Source organism: Berghia stephanieae, chromosome 11, assembly GCF_034508935.2.
Source record: "Berghia stephanieae isolate SIO BIC M18660-M18661 chromosome 11, UCSD_Bste_1.3, whole genome shotgun sequence".
NCBI lineage: Eukaryota > Metazoa > Mollusca > Gastropoda > Nudibranchia > Aeolidiidae > Berghia > Berghia stephanieae.
Window position 1 is genome coordinate 40,849,517 of NC_088370.1, and position 2,500 is coordinate 40,852,016.

Here is a 2,500-nt window from a genome sequence, read left to right on the forward strand (position 1 = left end):
CATGTAGATAAATCAGTTTGCATTTGGGTCAGCTTGTGACGATCAAAGAGACTAAGGGGATCACATGGTGACTTGTGTTTTAGTAAAACACTCACCAATTCTGATTGCCAGATCAGTTGTGCCAACTCAGAGGAGTAATCTTAAACTAGCATAGTCTGTTTGAGAGAAATTTAATGAAAACTAACACCCAGCTGGCGGTATGAAAACAATAATAAGGCGTGGGTGACTAAAAGATATAACTGAGCTTTTATATAGCGCAATATCCACCATACGTGCTCAAAGCGCTTTACAAAGGGTCCTTGAGTCCTAGACCAAACGCAACAAGTAACATATAGAACGAGAAATAACGCCATTTAGGCGATATTACATTTTTATTATTTCGGCAGACAACGCTGTTCACGGCCAGGTACTATTTTACACATGAGTACGATGAGAGAATGTGAGTAGGGGCAGCGTGGCTCAGTGGTACGGTCTTTGCTTCCTACCCGAAATGTACCGAGTTCAATCACCCGCCGCTGCGTTGTGTGGCCTTGAGCAAGTCACCTCGCCCTAGCTCACTTTGCGGCGCTGCTCTGCGGCTGACGCCTGGGTTATTCAAGTCTTCCCTTGGAATAGACCCTAAAGACAAATTTCCCCTTGGGGATGAATAAAGGGAATTTTATTTTAATTTAATTTTCTTTTTTTTAAAGAGCCTTCTCCAGGGACTCAACTATGCGCTGAGCGAGGCTTGAACCCAGGACCTTCCGATCCGAAAGCGAGTGTCATACCATAAGACCACATAGCTAGCCGATCATTCATTCTTTTGTACTGCCGTTCCCATCCAGTGTTATGGACTTATACATCAAGTTACTCGAGGAAATTATTGTTCCCCTTTGTTATTAGCTAATTGACTGTAGTTACAGCTTAATTAGCTAATAACAAAGGAGAGCAACTCTTTCCTAAAAATGAGCTTTAAAATAAGCTTTTATATAGCGCAATATCCACTAAATGTGCTCAAAGCGCTTTACAAGGGGCTCCTGGCCAACAGCAACATTTAACATGTAGGACGGGACATGACGCCTATTAGGCGATGTTACATTTTTTTCGGGCAGAGACAACGCTGTTAACGGCCAGGTACTCATTTTACACATGAATACGGTGAGAGAATGTGAGTATAGAGCCATCTATGCGCCGAGCGACGCTCGAACCCAGGACCTTCCGATCCGAAAGCGAGTGTCATACCACAAGACCACATCGCCGCACTAAGAGTAATTCGATGTATAAGTCATAACACATTCATTCTTTTGTAGTGCCGTTCTCGAACTTCTCCATTCTTAACTCTAAACAAGGTCATGTCGATGACTCTATAATATTAGATTTACCTCCCTTTCAGCCCATTGGTTTGTCCAATAGAGTAATTCAATGTATAAGTCCATAACACATTCATTCTTTTGTACTCCATTCTCGAACTTCTCCATTCTAAACAAGGTCACGTCTATGACCCTATAATAATATTAGATTTACCTCCCTTTCAGCCCATTGGTTTGTCCAATACCGGTTCTGTACAGAAGTCTTCGACGTCCGAAATCTGTGTGCTCCTGATACTTTGGCAGCGGTGGTCGAGACGGACGTGAAGATGTGGCACCCCCATGTGTCCAAGCCTAGGTGTGTCTGTAAGGACGGGGAGAACTACAAGATGAGCAAATGGGTCAGGGAGGGGCAAATGTGGCGGTATTACTATCATTGTGAGAAGGTTAGTAGTAGTGTTGGCGGTTCTAGCTTTTTAAAATCAAAACAAAAAACGTGAGCATTTTTATAGCGCAATATTCACAAAACGCTTTACAAGGGGTCCCTAGCCAACCGCAAATCTTAACTCCCTCCCTCTCTCTCTCTCTCTCTCTCTCTCTCTCTCTCTCTCTCTCTCTCTCTCTCTCTCTCTCTCGCTATCTCTCTCACTCTCTCTCACACACACTCACTCACTCTCTCTCTCTCTCTCTCTCTCTCTCTCTCTCTCTCTCTCTCTCTCTCTCTCTCTCTCTCTCAACGATTTCCATTTCAGCCTACACTAATCTTCTTCTTAAAACACGATTCATTTACGTTTTTTGAAAATGGGTAATCTAATTTTCTTTAAAATTGTTTTTGTTTTCATCTTTAAGATATAATATTGTTTTCTATTGATGTCCCCCCCCCCCCCCCCCCCCCCCCATATCCTCATAGCCCGAATGCCAGCATGAAGGAGGCCCAACAACGCCACCGCCTAAAGAACCAGTATGTGCAAAGATATACATCGATCCTTACAGGACTTCGGATATGGTCAACGAGGTATGCCTGTCAATGCGTGGGTTTGTGTGTGTGTATGTCTGTGTCTGTCAGTGTGTATGTTCACACAAAAAATTAATACTAATATTAACGACATTTTTACATCACCTTGCCTGATTTCAACAGGCTCTAGGCTCTTTACATTCTTAAAATAAATAAAGAAATACAGACTTTCCAAAAAAACAAACCACAAGCTACATAA

The 2,500-nt window shown here is 42.7% G+C and overlaps 2 protein-coding genes across 2 annotated transcripts in view; one reads left to right on the forward strand and one right to left on the reverse strand.

Moving 5' to 3' along the window:
* Nucleotides 1-2,500, reverse strand: part of LOC144957036 (uncharacterized) — a 326,762-nt gene that overhangs the window by 263,854 nt on the left and 60,408 nt on the right. The gene's annotated exons all lie outside the window — the stretch shown is intronic.
* The window catches only part of LOC144956989 (uncharacterized), a 23,472-nt gene that overhangs the window by 18,913 nt on the left and 2,059 nt on the right, over nucleotides 1-2,500 (forward strand). The window contains exons 5-6 of the mRNA XM_078887885.1: nucleotides 1,515-1,732; nucleotides 2,197-2,301. Of these exons, the coding sequence (XP_078744011.1) occupies nucleotides 1,515-1,732; nucleotides 2,197-2,301 (323 nt within the window). The remainder of the gene's footprint in view (nucleotides 1-1,514; nucleotides 1,733-2,196; nucleotides 2,302-2,500) is intronic.